Below are 16,116 nucleotides of genomic sequence, written 5' to 3'. Positions count from 1 at the left end.
CAAGATTTTGCCGATTTAGGAGTATTTTCGATAAAAAGTTAATTAGGTTCGCATGGAAACACAACACAACACAACAGTCTACTAGGGAAGTCTTCTGCTTTAAGATGGCGGCTGTTTACTAACGCATCTAGTTTTCAATACTTCAATGTTGCTAACGCAGTCGAGTCTGTCGTTTTGCATCTAGTTCTATATACATATGATATCTATTATCTCCAGTAAAACGACGTTGACGTAGTTTGTAGCGGCTGTCAGCAGCAGTCAGGTATTCTTGTGTGTTTTTTATCTAGCGGCATGAGTTGAGCTAAAGCCGTGAGTTGAGCATTGGCATTACCCGGGTCTATGACAAGCATGATGTTTACCCTCGGGATGCAATGCGGTCCGTTTCTCATTGCGTCCCGAAGACCGTGCTGTGTATTAGTTCCGCTTTACTTGACATATTTCAATAATCGGAATTTGGATGTTTGTGAATCGTTCTCGAATCTTCCACGGCCGAATCGCTCAAGGATGTAATGACGGCTGGGCATGTTGTACCGTGGTTCTAAGTGTTGGATTGTGCGTCTTTACTCACGAGAGATAATGGCTCGTCATCCAGAATGAATTCTTCGGCAATGACTCCTGTTATTCCCTGGGCTTTGGGACTGTCGAGTGCCAGTTTGTCACGCGTAGCAAAAGTTTCTGCCAGTGTTAGTTGCGTTGGACCTTTCTTTTTGTCTTCGGTTTTCTTAACATACTTCTTATATTGTTTGTGGTGGTATGTCGCTAAATGCTTGATTAGGTTGGTTGTATTAAAACTTCTTACAGCTTTACCACCACGCTTGACTTTATTGTGGCATATGTTGCACTCTGCCTCTTCGTCTTTGTCGTCCTTTAAGGTGAAATGATCCCACACAGCTGACATTTTTACCAATAAAGTCTCTCGGTAAATTGGGAGACGGTAATGTAGTTTGTTGAAGGTGTGCCGTAAAATGCGGACTGGATTTTAGGGAAACCGAAGCAAAAACTGGAATGGATTAGGTAAATCGGTGTGCTGGAAAACCCGGACCGGAATTAAAAAAAAACTAGATCGGAAGTCTGGATCAGAATTTTTCCGCGTCGGCCGATCCGATACCGATGCACATTTTTTTGCCTATATCGGCATTCGATCCGATCCAAATATCGGATCGGGACATCTTTATATATATTAAATTAATCTCGCAATTAAGTTTTTGTTGACTCCAGTTAATTCACAAAAACATTTTGGAACATTTACATTCTTTATTAAAGTACAAATAAACACGTAAATAACAATAATAAATCACAGATAAACAATTAGGTCAAATGCTGTTAGCATTAACCATTGCAAAAGAATGGAATGTAAACCGATTCAGAACACTGATCACACATCTCATTTTTACTGATATATTCACTTGGTACTTTGTGTCCGATATAGATATTCAATAGGCGCATCGCTTCACCATTGTGGACGTCTGCATAGGGCTGCAGCTATCGATTATTTAAGTAATCGATTAATCTATCAGTTAGTTTGAATAATCGAGTAATCAGATTAGGAACATTTAATGTGTTGCAGAATAAATTTAAGGAGATGTTAAAAAAAAAAAAAAAAAAAGGCTTGCTAAGATTGCACTCTCAAAAGAGCATTAAATGCAAATACAAAATAAATTTTTTCAAACTATGCAGAATTGCTATTTCATTTCACAAGAGCAACAAATACATTTAGAAATAAAACACTTGAGCTTAGCCTCAAACGGTGTTAAAAAAATTAATAAATGAGGATCGAAGTACAACAAAAGAACAATTGGCTAACTTGCATAGCAAAAGTTCGCTAGCTTAATTGCTACGAAATGTTTTTTTTTTTTTTTTGCGATGCTCTTAAACCATTTTAACACATATGCCCACAAAAACAAAATAATATTGTTATAAAATAAATATACTTCTAAACTAAACTGACTAGCATAAACAATTGACATCATTTTTAGGCATTTTTTATCAAAATGGGGGGCTGATGATCTCAGATTGACCTAAAAAAGAATTGTAAATATCTTAAAAACGATAGCAGAAACAAAACTTTTTTCAGCACAAACAATTAACATCATTTTATATAAATTTGCATCTCACGGAGGCGTGGGGGGGATCAACTTCGCGGAGATGTTGGACTCATAAAAGAGTACATAGAAAATGCTGCAAATTACATTTAAAAGGGTATCTGGTTCCAATGTCTTTGAAATCCACTAAATCTCGAGCTAAACTTTTAATTTATGTTCTCTAAACAGTCTGTCTAATCCAAGTACAGTTTATTAAATTGGGACAGGATCAAAGGCTAAGGGTGTCCAATTCAGAAATGAATGATTAGATGCCAATCTTCCTCTGTCCTCGTACGTCTCACCTTCAGGCGTGAGAGCATCAACAAACAGACGCCACTGCAGCCGCTAGATTAAGTCCGACCCCAAACAACATCCAAGCCTCCCGACCGCACGTGCAACCTAGCTAAAAAAAAAAAAAAAAATCCCTTCATAGCTAATTTTAGGTTGACTTTACGGTGGCTTACTTCAATGCAAGCACAAATATGTCATCAGTGGGGCTCCAAATGTGGAGAGTTGATGCTTGTGATATATTTCGGTGGGTTGCCATGCATTGTTTGGCAGAATTCACGTTGCCATTCACTTATTTTAGACATGTGTATCCAAGTGTAGGGGTGTGACAATACATACAGTATATCGAAAAGGTGATATATCGTGTTACTTTGTAACCCAAAAGGTTATCGATATGCTCCCACCAAGAATCGATACATCGTTTTAAAAAGGTGTCACTATACAAAGAACTCCTGCCTGGCATTGGCTGCCAGTTACGGAAATAGACAACCAATCTGGATTGGAATCCAAACGGATTGGTTGCCTACTAGTAATAAACTCATTGAAATTCACAGTTCAAGGCAGAGGGGTGAAAATGGCTTGTTTTTCTGTTTATTGTTTTGTAGAATATCGTAGAATGATTTCGTTACCCATTCATCGGTTATTATTGTATCGCCATATCCTGAGACCATCGTTATCGGGAACCTTGTATCGCAAAAAATCGTGTCGTGAGGTACCCAGAGGTTCCCACTAGGACTGCAGCTATCGATTATTTAAGTGATCAAATCTAGCGATTAGTTAGTTTGAATAATCAAGGAATCGGATTGCAAACATTTAATGCGTTGCAGAATGCATTTTAGCAGATGTAAAACAAAGCAGTGTTTATGCCTGCAATAAAATTTATTTTGGCTTGCTAAGATTGCACTTTCAAAAGAGCGTTAAATGCAAATACAAAATAAAATTCCTGAGTGTGTGTTCAAAAAATGCAGGATTGCGCTTTCATTTCACAAGCGCAATAAATGCATTTAAAACAAATGAAAATACTAGAGCTTAGTCTCTAATGGTGTAAAAATAAAGGACGATCTAAGTAAAATAAATGAACAACTGGCTAACTTGCATAGAAAAAGTCTGCAAACTTAAATGCTATAAAATGCTAACCTTTTTTTTTTTTTTTTTACAAAGTGCTTAACAAATAGTTCAAACACATATTTCCACAAAAAACTGTTAAATATACTTTGAAAAACATCTCAAACAAATGCATAAACAAACATATTGGCTCAAACAAAAACATACCTTATGTTGGTCTTAACAGGGAGCAGCTGGATTCAGCCATGTTAGACAAGTTATTCACTGTTTGCCACTAGAGGGCAGTGTATCCACCCACCTAAATGCAACACTTTTAAAACAATCTATTACGTCACTCTAATTCAGGGGTCCCCAAACTACGGCCCGCGGGCCGGACACGGCCCGCCTCCACATTTGGCCCGGCCCCGTGAACAATTTATTTATTTATTTATTTATTTTACTTGTGTTATTTATTTCCTGGCTTTTTCTGTGAAGAACCCAGAGAGGGTTATTTTGTTATTATCTATTTAATTAATAGTGTTATTATTATATTATTTTATATTATATTTTATTACTATTTTTATTTTATTTACTTTTGTTCCGTGAAGAATCCAGAAAGGGTTATTTGATTGTCGCTTTCTGAAAAACAATACATTTTTACATTTAAGCACTCCTGCAATCGTCACACTTTTTCTGTTACAAACTGACCCCGGCCCGTCATCAGTAGGAATGGGAATCGAAATCCGATTCCAATTCAGAACCGGTTCCGAGTGTTTCGAGGCCTCGACACCACAATGAAAAAGCCTTAACGATCCCTAAAGACGCGTATTGCGTCGTGACGTGTCTTGTTGTCCAGACGCATCAAACTAGCATGGCGCCAAGAACCACTCGCTCCAAAGTTTGGCTACACTTCACCAGGAAAAAGGGTGAAAATGAAAGGTTATGATAGTTTAGCACGAGCGTTGCCGCCGTAAACATAACAATGACGTAGGTTCGAACGCTCGAAAGTGTGTCTTCACTTCACGAGGAAAATTTACAACAAAGCGACTTGCAGTCATTGCGAGATGGAAATAACTGCATCGGGAGGGAATAGACTGCACTGTCCTCACCGAGACGCTAAGGCTCAGTCCTGGCTATACAGCTAGCTAAACTCCCAAATGACGATGCAGAAGACGTTGGTATAATTTGCTGACTTTATTCAACCATCACTTGAAACTAAAAATAGAAATGAAACAAATCAATTTCGTCCCCAATAAGAAACAGGTTCGCATCAACGTAAATCAGCGATGATTAGCTGTAAACACAGTCATAACAAACAGTTAGCATGCGTTCGCTAGCATTAGCACATCGTTTAAACCACTACACAACTGGATTTAAGTGTCCGATCGCGAGTGGAAACACACAACAACAACACAGAAGATGATACATACAGGCGTTGGCTCTGTAGATATTTTACAAACATTAACAAAGAACGTAGGCTCGTGGCAGTGTTTCCCTTTCTCACTAACTCGCTCACTGGCTTGGATGCGGCATTTCTTCTTCTTTGCGTGAGGAAGCGCAAGGGCGCCACCACTTGAGCGTGAAAGCGCCATAAAAACTAAAAGGCATGCATTTCAATATACTGGTAAATAAAAACAGGGGTCCCCAAACTACGGCCCGCGGCTCCATATTTGGTCCGGCCCCCTGAACAATTCCAGAGAGCATTTTGAATTTTTTTTGTTTTTTTTCTCCCTCAGTAGTGTTATTTCCTGGCCTTCTTCAGTGAATAACTCAGAGAGGGTTATTTGGTTATTATCTATTTGATTAATAGTGCTATTATTATTATTTATCATTATATTGTTATTTTTATTTTATTTACTTTTGTTCCGTGAAGAATCCACAGAGGGTTATTTGATTGTGGCTTTCTGAAAAACAATAATATTTTTTACATTTCGCACTCCTGCAATCGTCACACTTTTTCTGTTACAAACTGACCCCGGCCTCTCATCAGAGAAGGGAAAAGTTATTTGGCCCTCACAGGAAAAAGTTTGGGGACATTTCCAAAGGCAGAACAATGATCTATATGCCAAAATATACCAATATTTTTTATTTCTATTAGAAAAATGTTTCAGTAAAATGTTACACATTCTTGTGCATTTGCCACTTATTGCCACAGTTAACATTGAGGCTTTGGGCCTCTTTTGACCTCGTTGTGAGTTTGTAAGGTTGTGACTTCTGATGAAACAAACTTGATGCCAATCAAAATGTTTGTTCTTCTTTTTCCCGAAATTAGAATCGATAAGAGAATCGATAAAGAATCGAATCGTTAAGCAATATCGATAATGGAATCGGAATCGTAAAAATCGTATCAATTCCCATCCCTAGTCATCAGAGAAGGGAAAAGTTATGTAGCCCTCACAATTAAACGAATCCTCTAAGCAGCAAAATTCGATTCAAAGCTTTTTTCTAATCGAATTACTCAAGTTAATCGATTGTTGATCACTAATTCCCACCCCTATCCAAGTGGAGGGACTAAAACTGGTGACTCCAAGCAAAAATGCAAATTTGTACTTTTAGCGACCTAGATTTATGTGTTTTTATTAAAAAATAAATTACACTGCTAGGACCAACCAAACATGACAAGTGTGAATACTTCTGTGGCATTAATTCTTGCAATCTTTTTGAATTAAACTTGTTATTGTTTCTTTCACACCGAAAATATTTTGATGTTCAACCAAAGACGTGGTCAACTTTGTTTTCAACCGAACCCAAAATGTCATGTGTGAGAGTTGGTCAATTCGACCTGCAATCTACGTAAATGTCTTTATCGAGATAATGGTGTTTTGTTCGTGTGTCTAATTTGTCCATTTTATTCTCCTTCACAGTGAGCAGTATTTCACGTGTCTAGGTGAGTCAACAGTTCACGCATCAGCATTTTTGTCTCATTTATATCAATGTTTGTTTTATGGTTTGGTGCCCTGCGGTCGTAAACAGCAGATTGCGCTAGCAAACGGTACCTTGTCAGTGTTGATAACCCTCAGTAAACCCACCAGCTGTCTTGGCAGAAAACTAACATGCACTCAGACTTGCGGCAGGCAAAATCACTGCTAGGCAGCGATGTGACGCTCAACTGCTTCGTCCAAGTCATATCATGACTGTTGACGCAACGAGTGGTGTGCCGTATGCTGCTAATTGCTAACATGAGATCATGAATTTGTTGTTTAGGATTTACTATCAGTTGCTATTCCTCATTCCACAGAAAAAAATTCGCCGGAATCCTTTGCATCGTTGGACAAAACTTCAGTGTGCCAGTACTGCTTCCAGTCGCTGCGGCCTGACAACCACCATGTGCGTCTACGACCCAAACGCCGGCCATCCATCAGGGTGCAGAGGCTCTTGCGGCAGATGGCCCAGGGTCGAGGGCTCACCCTAATGCAGAAACGCATCTTGCGACGCTTCTCAACGTCATCCTCAGTACTGGTGAGCTGTGTTGTTTTTGTCAACAATGACGATAACGAAAATATTTCGTCAACGAACAATTTTTCATGACGACGTGACAATGAAGAGCTAAAAATGTGATTTGGGGAACTAGAACATAATGAGACGAATGCCAGTTTTCATCTAACGAGACAAAAATGCGACATAGTTTCTGTCATATGTTAACAATGCTTGATATGGTGGTACCTCTACTTACAATTAGGGAGGTCCCGATCCAGGTTTTTGCACTTTCGATCCGATACCGATATTGTTTTGCACTTCCGATCCGATACTGGCCGATACCGACCTATCTGAGCATGTGTTAAAGTTTAAAGTTATTTAGCCTCCTTACTTAGTTATCAGACTCATGTTGAAAAAGGTTTTAGTACTCTTGATAACAACTAGCCAGCTGAATTAGGTGAGTTTGAATGACACACAACGGTTGGTAACAAGAAACTGACCTGTTTATTCAGTGACAAACACAAAACATTATAAATAACAAACAGAAATGGCATAGTCAGTAAAACGCGCAAAAATAATATTGTAAACTGTCTTAAAAAGCAAAACACACCAACGACCTCTGTGGAAAATCCCACAAATCCCCCAAGCTATTAGATGCTTTTAATGTTTTGTGCATTAGTTACAAAAATTGAATAAAAAGCCTCTCAGGTGTAAATAAACGACTATTTCAGTATCAAGTTAACATTTTAAAACCGTAAATAAAATACTCAAGTCCCCATTCTGTATCAGCAGCTTTAAACTAAATTCAATTCATTTAATTTTGCGAATCAACTGTTAAAGTTGTTAAAATTGCTCCCGTTATTCCATAATTTCCCTTCTGTCTACTTTCGACATGTGAAAGTTTTAAAACTGTTTTGAAGATAGATTCAAGTCAAGATTTTGCCGATTTAGGAGTATTTTAGATAAAAAATTAATTAAGTTCGCTTGGAAGGTTCACAACATCCCACTTGGGAAGTCTTCTGCTTTAAGATGGCGGCTGTTTACTAACGCATCTGGTTTTCAATACTTCAATGTTGCTAACGCAGTCAAGTCTGTCGTTTTGCATCTAGTTCTATATGCATATGATATCTATTATCTCCAGTAAAACGACGTTGACGTAGTTTGTAGCGGCTGTCAGCAGCAGTCAGGTATTCTTGTGTTTTTTATCCAGCGGCATGAGTTGAGCTAAAGCCGTGAGTTGAGCATTGGCATTACCCGGGTCTATGACAAGCATTATGTTTACTTTCGGGACGCAATGCAGTCAGTTTCTCATTGCGTCCCGAAGACCGCGCTGTGTATTAGTTCCGCTTTACTTGACATATATCAATAATCGGAATTTGGATGTTTGTGAATCGTTCTCGAATCTTCCACGGCCGAATCGCTCAAGGATGTAATGACGGCTGGGCATGTTGTACCGTGGTTCTAAGTGTTGGATTGTGCGTCTTTACTCACGAGAGATCATGGCTCGTCATCCATAATGAATTCTTCGGCGCAATGACTCTTGTTATTCCCTGGGCTTTGGGACTGTCGAGTGCCAGTTTGTCACGCATAGCAAAAGTTTCTGCCAGTGTTAGTTGCGTAGGACCCTTCTTTTTGTCTTCGGTTTTCTTAACATACTCCTCATGTTGTTTGTGGTGGTATTTCGCTAAATGCTTGATTAGGTTGGTTGTATTAAAACTTCTTACAGCTTTACCACTACGCTTGACTTTATTGTGGCATATGTTGCACTCTGCCTCTTCGTCTTTGTCGTCCTTTAAGGTGAAATGATCCCACACAGCTGACATTTTTACCGATAGTCTCTTGGTAAATTGGGAGACGGTAATGTAAATGTAGTGTGTTGAAGGTGTGCCGTAAAATGCGGACCAGATTTTGGGGAAACCAAAGCAAAAACTGGAATGGATTATGTAAATCGGTGCGCTGGAAAACCAGGACCGGACTTTGGAAAAAAAAAAAAAAACTGGATCGGAAGTCTGGATCGGAATTTTTCCGTATTGGCCGATCCGATACCGATGCGCATTTTTTGCCCATATCGGCGCCCGATCCGATCCAAATATCGGATCGGGACATCTCTACTTACAATATTAATTGGTTCTGGAAGTAGTCTCGTAACCCGAAAATTTTGTAAATAGAGATGTGTTTTACATGTAAATGCCCAATCCATTCCAAGCAAGTACATTTTTATTATTGGGGTAAAACCAGAATAAAACAACAGCCAAACACATTCGACTCATTCCATATACCTAATCTAACCATTAAAGGGAATTTAGGACTTAAAGACTTGTAGGCTCTAATAAGCCACAATTGTTCTCTTTTACTAAAATATGTTATAAGAAACACGCATATTATTGCCATTGATTTACAAATCCATAATATTTAGTACATGTTTTGACCTATGGAGGGCACCATGTTCTACACGCGCAATGCACGCTGGAGGTGTTGACGCGGTTGGGCTGGACTGGGAGAATAGCTGTGCTAAGCAAAGCTAGTATGACGACTGGCATGATTTTGTCACACTCTGCTGCTGGTCAGATTGTTTTGTTACAGAGCTATGGGATGAGTTCCCAATGTCGTACCTGCATCCAATTCCAGCTCTTTAGCAGTGTCTTTAAATCAATCATAGGCGGATTGCCAAGTATTGACTTGCTGCCATTTAACAGTTTGTTTATCCCTTCTTCGCTAGTTGCATCATTGCCTTGTCTTTTTCGTTTGTCTGACTCTCACCACAGTTTTCCCTCGTTTTTTTATTTCTTTATCCCGACCTGCCATCACAGACCCTTTTTGTGTTTTTTTTTTGTGTGTTCAGTTAACCCTTTTACGCAATCCCTATGTTATTGTTGTCTGCTGGCTTTCTGAAGTGAGCCGCATTTTCTAATTCCGTGGTCAAGCCAACCGCACTTTCTTATCACTTGCGTTTAAGGTTTTACTACACAGAGACCGACAACGAATGTGGGTTGCGATTGCTCTATAAGTAAACTCATGACTCGAACGTCACGCGGAAGTATAGTCCTGTGGTATACGTGCTTGCTGGAGATTCATTTAATTGCTTTTGCTGCTCTTTTTGTGAAATATCGACAGTGCTGTCCTGCTCATCACTTTTCCGCTCGTGTTCATATTGGTAGGGCAGAACGGACGACCTGTTTATGTAGCTGAAGAGTGACACTTTTTTTTTTTTTTTTTTTGTACACTGTGTTAGCCTGGCAGCACCACCCAGAGTGCATTGCGTCATCAACAACAATGTTGACCTACTATTATGACCTTTAGGGCAGCAGGATCTTATGGCGCGACATTTAAAAGCAGGAAGTACATATGCATCTTTTACAGTATTGTATAGTCTTTTCGCGTTTTGCGTCTTTCTATTTTTGGAACTTCTGAATTTTACAGACGAAAACATTTTGAGTAACTTTTAACTAAACTAGACGAAGACACATTTTGAAATGATTAAAATTTGATTAAGACTAGTAAGTATTTTTGTCCAAAATACTAACCAAAAATTAAAATGGCTGCCAAAAACAACACTGCTGGTGAGACTGCTGATGTCAGGGTTTGAATGCTGGCACTAATGTAACATTAGCGTTTTGACTTTTTACTTCATTGGTCACCAAGGACGACTGCCAGCTTCCTCGGCCGCAGGATTGGCAGGTTTGTCGTCTTTAGCAACTGCTTGTTTTTGCTTTATCGCCAAATGAGTTGTTTGTTTCAGATCTTTGGCTTGCAGGGTTTTCAGATCTCCACCCAAATTAACAGGCGAAGTTTGTATACCTTATATTGTTGTTGTGGAGATGTTCTCTTAAATCTGTCATTCTGCAACAAGCTCACTTGTCAACACAGATGGCGAGTATTTGCATCACGTGACTTCCTCGTAAACTAATACCCCTCTCTTAGCAGATATTTTTATCTTCTTTGGAACGCCACTTATTTAGCGCGTTTCGAGGCCAGCGAATCAGACCTCGTCTATATTGCTGGACCACTACAACTAAAAGATGGAATGCCTATCGACCACGTCAACACCAGATGACATGGAGATCATAATTAGTGCCCACTCGTAGCCTCTTAAAGAAAGGCGTGGTGTGTCACTTCAAATAGCTTAGCATAAGACATAGTATTGTGTTATTACAACTTGCAAACTGCTCTGGCAAAAGTCTAACATGGTATTTTGCTATGCTAACTGTTACTCGCGTATGTAAAGTATCTGGTGGTATAATCAGATTGACGGTCTTTCGACATTTAACAACATTCTGCAACAACATATAATATTGAAAGGCGTTCTTTGATCTCGTGTAACTCATTCACTGCTATTGACAGAAAATATGTACACTCCATTTTGCAATATTAATAGTATAGTTGTTTAACATTATCGGGTGGCCGGTAATATCGACCGATTAAGCATTTAAAGACCAAATGTGAAGTAAGGTTGGCCAACCATGTTTTTGAATAATTTTAATGGCTAAACAATTATAAGCATGTTTTCGTTATTTTATTTTTTAACGCAAAACTTCCAGATTCTTTGTTTAACCCATAGCAACGCCCTTGACAACGGAAATGCTTTTCTTCAACAATCTTTGGAAATGACGTCACACCGAGAACTGCGAGGGAAGTCCGCCATACACACAGTATTGTTGCATTGCTTCGCGGTAAGATGCCACGGCGGTGTGTGGCAATGTATTGTTCTCAATCTAAAGAAAAGTTGTATGAGTGGCTGAAGGATAGCAGGGCACGTAAATGGACATCTTTTGTTCGCACTAAGCGAATGAATTTCACGCCATCATCGAGTCGTGTTCTCTGCTACAAAGACTTCGAAGATACCTGCTTCCTCAACCGGTCTGCTTATGATCAAGGATTTGCAAAAAAGTAAGTGTGATTTTTGGATAGATGACTGATGACTTTGTCAAAGCAGAGCTGCCAACTGTTGTGGAACAGTGCTTAATTTGTAAATCATAAGGTGCCGGAACGCAAAGTACATATGACAGCGCAGGGATGACGGCACATGTACAGGTCCCGGAACATATTGTAATAGCCCGAATAGGGAAATAGAAAGGAGAGGAGTGAATGATGGCTTCCTTCACTTTATTGTGGCAACAGTTAAATAACAAATAACAAAAATAACAGCGGACTGCTGCAAAATGCGACCGCCAACTTCGCTCTCACGCCGCACTCTTCTCCTCACTTCCCGCTACGTCACCACTCTGCTGTCCGATGGCCCCTTCACGGGCCCGCACCCAGTTATGGACATTACATCATGCAGAAAATGGTGCTGAAAACAAAACGCAAATGCCCACTTGCCATGCTGTGGGACTTTCCTTTTTTTCTTTCTTTTCTATGTGCTTTTCTGACTCGTTTTGAACCATCTTCCTTCTTTTTGAAAAAAGACAGTAAATGCAACAGTCTTTTTGGCATGTTGAAATACCGTTTGATCCTGGCCGCTTGCTCCTAAGATGCCCCAAATTTCAAGTTTTTTTTTTTTTTTTTAATGTCAGGAGTGTGATTTGTTGGTCCAGCTTCTCAGTGCACCAACAAACCTCCGACTCTTTCATATGACGTTAATTTTCATAAACTACATGCAATTCTTGGGATTTGTTTTGTAAATAAATGTATGCATATTATTATTTTATACTGTAATGTCCTAACTGCGTGTAATATTCTGATGAAATGTTTTTCGAGGCACCCTGAAGTGCACGCAACGTTACTTTTGTTTTGGTCACGTGACGCGGGAGTGTGATAGAGAGGCACAGGTTCTATCTATCGCTCCGCACAGCCTGCTGAGAGCCCCAAGCTGTGTTCGTACTGTTAGCTCCATTTGTTAATAAAGAAACAAAGTTGTCAGCACGTCGTGTGTTCGATACCTTTGTCAACAAAAAGCTCATAACAAGACACTATGCACGATCCGTTTCAGAGACGCTGGGACTGGAGAGCTGTGAGTAATAGGAGGCGAGGGGGAGATGAGCGAGAAGCAAAACTTCGCGGTCAAATGTGGCGGCAGTCCGCTATTATTTTGTTTTCTTATTGTTGCCACGATAAAGTGGAGGAAGCCATCAACGACTCATCTCCTTCTTTCCCCCCCAACGTTTTTATATTATTATTTTATATGCACAAGAGCTGCCGGATCTGCCAAAATGAACATGAAGTCTGATTATTATATTTTTTAAACAATGTCATCAGATAGACAAAAACATAAAATTATGTGCAAATGCCTGCATCTTCAAATCATGAAAAAAATAACAGCCTATATCTTACTAATCTTGTAATCTCGAGGGGTCTTGTCTCCATTCCATGTCAGGTAGTCTAGGCACATTGTTTGCATCCTGATTAGCGTCTGGCTAATACATGTTAGGTCCAACATAAAATTCCAACCTCCTCTTCTTCCTCCAACTCTTCAAAAACTTGGATCTCCTCCCTTGCGCTCGATCTATCGCTTATATTGCTGCTTGAATCATTGTTTGAACGGCTTTGTATGTCGGCCGTATGGAGCGCTGCCATCGCTGTTCTCGGTGTGACGTATCACTTCCGGGTTCGTCCCCTTTCAGGCTCGAACTTTGGAAACGCGATTATTTTGTCAAATATACAACATATAAATTATTTTTTCATGCTTTATTTGTTGGACAATGTTTAATTACTTTGTGACCCTATTTGGCATGTTATGAAATTACTTCACATTTGGTCTTTAAAACAATATCGGAAAATATCGGCATTGATATTGCGCTATTATGTAAGTTAGCTTAAAAGTTAACGTACATGCCTGCAGGCTTTGTTTGTACATTGGCTGGTCACAGCTTAGCTCAGCAGCCAGGCTTGCATTTATGGTGCAAAAAGGAAAAAATAAAGAATTATAAACTCAACACATATGACTAATGTAATACCAGAAAGGAATCGTCACTAACAAAAGAAATAAAACACGTAATTTATATTAAGAAATCTGAGGAAAAAGGTTCCACTCCTATGATTGCCTGCCTGTTAGCTCTGTGTGAGCCATATGTGATGGCAGTGCCTTTTTACCACTTTGCACTTGCCATGATTATCTCAGAACATTCATTCATTCATTCATTTTCCATGCCGCTTTTCCTCACGAGGGTCGCGGAGGTGCTGGAGCCTATCCCAGCCAACTACGGGCAGTAGGCAGGGGACACCCTGAACTGGTTGCCAGCCAATCGCAGGGCACAAGGAGACATACAACCATTCACGCACACACTCATACCTACGGACAATTAGGAAACCGGAGTTCCCGGAGGAAACCCACGCAGGCACGGGGAGAACATGCAAACTCCACACAGGAAGGCCGAAGCCCGGGATTGAACCCTTGATCTCAGAACTGTGAGGCAGATGTGCTAACCACTAAGCCACTGTGCCGCTTATCTCAGAACATGATCCAAAAAACTGATGTTTGCACTATTTTAGGTTGAATATTAAATATTAGGGGTGTGCCATCTTAGGCACCCCACGAATCGATTCGATTACTATTCAGGGTGCTACGATTCGATTATTGAACGATGATCACGGTATTGACGATAATCACAGTTATCACTATTATCACGATTATCAATGCATCGTACATTACTAATTAATAGAGTAGCCAAACAAATTTATGTCCATTATTTATTTAAAATATCTTAATGATTCAACAGGAACGATGGAAACATGCCCATACAACAAAAAGCTGCCCTTAAGCTGCTTTTTTATTTTATTTTATTTTTTTACAAGAAAGTGCAAAAACATTAACCATTTTAAAGGGTGTACTTATTTCTCTCAACAATACAATAAAATTTACACAGGTGGAATGAATTCCACATTTTCTGGAAACAAGGTGTCTTTAGAAATAAGACTTCTTTTAACCAATATACTTTGTTTTCACAGATTTCTGTACTATTTCGCATGTTTGTAGCGTTACCGCTGTACTTAATCATGGTTTTACATGTTCTGCATATGAATAGGGAATGGGACGTACTACGTCATTGTTTGGACGCGCCTCCATGCTGGTAATATGATTCACTTCCGGTCCGGCAGACTCAATGCGGATTGTAACGTGTGGTAGTGCTAAGCTAATTCCTTCGGTGTATTAGAAAGAAATTATGAGTGTGTATTGTTGTGTTACCGGGTGCAACAGCTTCTCCTACGACAAAAAAAAAGACCGAGGAAAACTGGACTCACTTTTCACCGTTTTCCTGCATGGAGGACCAAATATCAGATCACGAAGGCACGACGGATGGCTGGGGCGCAGCGGTTCGTCGGAAAAGCATTTCTCTTGATCATATTTCTGCTGGAACGAGAGTGTGTTCCCGTCATCTCTACTCTTGTAAGTTGAACGATTTATCCGTTTTGGTTTCAATACGTTTTTTTGTTTTGTTTTGTTTTTTTACCATTGTGTAAATCTGCCTCGGTAGCAATGCTAACCTACTCCTCCTCACCTACCTGTTGTGTTCCTAGGAAAACCTGCATATGAAATGCTGACAACACATCCCGATTGGTCACCATATCTCTTCTTGGGTTATTCTGAGGTCAAACGCACCACATCGGAGCGTTATGAGAGGTTGGAAAGGCGAAGAGTGCACGCTGAAACTTCTGTTTGCTGTGCTCTTACAAACACGAGCCCAAGTGTTGTTGAGAAAAGTCAATAAAATATGAATACCAAAACATGACTCGAACAACTTCTTGACAAACTAACTGCTTGTTGTTTACTTCAGGTCTTCATAATAAACAGGTGTAATAATTACAAAGTCAGGTGACTTAATTTTGTTATTCTATTTGGAATATGCATTGACAATTTTTGGACAGTGTTGTAGACAAGAATTGGATTGATAAATTGCAATAGATTTATTTCAAGTAATGCAATTTCTCCAATACGATATTTGAATTGACAGTTTAAAATCTTTAAATTAGTGCAAACAAGGCCCACCCTCTGACGGGGGCAGCAAATATTATATAATTATAAGTAATACACAAATACAAGATTACAATAAACGTGTCTTTGTCAAAGCAGTTTAAAACACTATTTACTGGCCTTGGGTAAATTGCCAGACAGAATAAATATGTGCTTTAAAGTTCTTGCATTTCCATTTTAAGTATTGCAAGTACTAGTCTCCAACACAGTATTTGAACTGACAATTTAAAATCCTTTTAGTACAAAATGGCCCACACTCTGGCAGGGGGCAGCAAATATTATAATACATAATATAATACATTATAAAAAGCTATATACTATATAAATACAAGATCACAACAAAACCTGTATTTTTCAAAGCAGTTAAAAAACATCCAG

General features: G+C 39.3%; 1 protein-coding gene across 1 annotated transcript in view; it reads left to right on the top strand.

The window, feature by feature from the left end:
* The window catches only part of c22h18orf21 (chromosome 22 C18orf21 homolog), a 52,097-nt gene that overhangs the window by 6,694 nt on the left and 29,287 nt on the right, over positions 1-16,116 (top strand). The window contains exons 2-3 of the mRNA XM_057828627.1: positions 6,278-6,300; positions 6,652-6,872. Of these exons, the coding sequence (XP_057684610.1) occupies positions 6,278-6,300; positions 6,652-6,872 (244 nt within the window). The remainder of the gene's footprint in view (positions 1-6,277; positions 6,301-6,651; positions 6,873-16,116) is intronic.

This window comes from Corythoichthys intestinalis, chromosome 22, assembly GCF_030265065.1.
Source record: "Corythoichthys intestinalis isolate RoL2023-P3 chromosome 22, ASM3026506v1, whole genome shotgun sequence".
NCBI lineage: Eukaryota > Metazoa > Chordata > Actinopteri > Syngnathiformes > Syngnathidae > Corythoichthys > Corythoichthys intestinalis.
The sequence above is the reverse complement of the archived record's forward strand: the minus strand, read 5'-3'. Positions and strand labels throughout refer to the sequence as shown.